The sequence below is a fragment of the Bison bison genome, unplaced genomic scaffold (assembly GCF_000754665.1).
Source record: "Bison bison bison isolate TAMUID 2011002044 unplaced genomic scaffold, Bison_UMD1.0 scf7180017850728, whole genome shotgun sequence".
NCBI lineage: Eukaryota > Metazoa > Chordata > Mammalia > Artiodactyla > Bovidae > Bison > Bison bison.
Window position 1 is genome coordinate 4,669 of NW_011481301.1, and position 1,282 is coordinate 5,950.

Consider the following 1,282-nt stretch of genomic DNA (forward strand, 5'->3'; position numbering starts at 1 on the left):
CTGGGATCCTCCAGGCAAGAACACTGGAGTGGGTTGCCATTTTCTTCTCCAATGCATGAAAGTGAAAAGCGAAACTGAAGTCGCTCAGTCGTGTCCGACTCTTAGCAACCCCATGGACTGCAGCCCACCAGGCTTCTCCATGGGATTTTCCGGGCAAGAGTACTGGAGTGGGGTGCCATTGCCTTCTCCTGCCCACCTGTAAACACCTGGCCGAGGTCCTGGGGCAGCTGCCGCCTGCTTCCTGGTAGTGAAGCAGAGCTGGTCCCTCCCAGCGCGAAGCCCACCTGCACTCGAGGGCGCGGGAGGGTTTTCAGGGAGCCTGCTGGGGGCCGCTAGTCCAGCCTTCCCTCCCAGGCCAGGTGACCGCTCCTCTGAGAGGAGGCCTGGAGGGCGGGTCATGGGCTCGCGTCCGTAGGGCTCAGTTCCGTGTGCAGACAGCCCCCTTCTCTGCCTCTGCTCCACCAGCTCACCCGGCGGCTGCCGCCCATCAAGGAGCCGAAGCCGAGGCTGCAGAAGCTCTTCCGGGACTTCTGGCTGTACTCGGTGCTGATGGGGTTCGCCGTGGAGGGCTCAGGTAGGGGCCCCCCCGGGGGCAGTGCAGAGCGAGGCCCAGGGTCCTGACAGGGCGTGTGCGCACGTGCAGGACGGCCAGTGTGGCTGGCTGCCTCCACCGTGAGGACGTGGTTTAGGGTTCTGGGAACACCACGTGCCTTCGGGACCCTGCCCCGCTTAGGAAACGGACTTGTTTCTGTCCCCATCCTGGGGACAGGCATGGGGCCCATGGCTAGAGCTGCTCTCAGCAGGGCCCCAGTGGGGCGCCTCCTGAGCCAGGTGGCACCTCAGCCCTCCCTGTCTCGCAGGACTCTGGCCCGAGGAGTGGTACGAGGGGGTCTGTGAGATCGCCACCAAGTCCCCGCTGCTCACCTTTCCCAGCAAAGAGCCTCTGCGGTCCGTCCTCCAGTACAACTCGGCCATGAAGAACGACACGGTTACGCCTGTAAGGATGCCTCCCTGCCAAGCACGGCGCTCCAGGCAGGGTTTGGGGAAGCTCCTGGGGATGAGAGGGCTGGTCCTGCGTGTCCGTGGCTATGGGGCCGGTTTCGGGGTGAGGTCGCCTGCACTCACGCAGCCCCGCCGCCTACAGGCCGAGCTGAGTGAGCTGCGCAGCACCATTGTCAACCTTCTGGACCCTGCCCCCGAGGTGTCCGCCCTCATCGGCAAGCTGGACTTCGCCATGTCCACCTACCTGCTGTCCGTCTACCGGCTGGAGTACATGAGGTGC

General features: G+C 64.6%; 1 protein-coding gene across 1 annotated transcript in view; it reads left to right on the plus strand.

Annotated features, from left to right (window-relative positions):
- Positions 1-186: 186 nt before the first annotated feature.
- Positions 187-1,282, plus strand: part of LOC104995289 (phosphatidylinositol 4-kinase alpha-like) — a 5,104-nt gene continuing 4,008 nt past the window's right edge. The window contains exons 1-3 of the mRNA XM_010849132.1: positions 187-574; positions 861-997; positions 1,145-1,278. Of these exons, the coding sequence (XP_010847434.1) occupies positions 550-574; positions 861-997; positions 1,145-1,278 (296 nt within the window). The 5' untranslated portion in view covers positions 187-549. The remainder of the gene's footprint in view (positions 575-860; positions 998-1,144; positions 1,279-1,282) is intronic.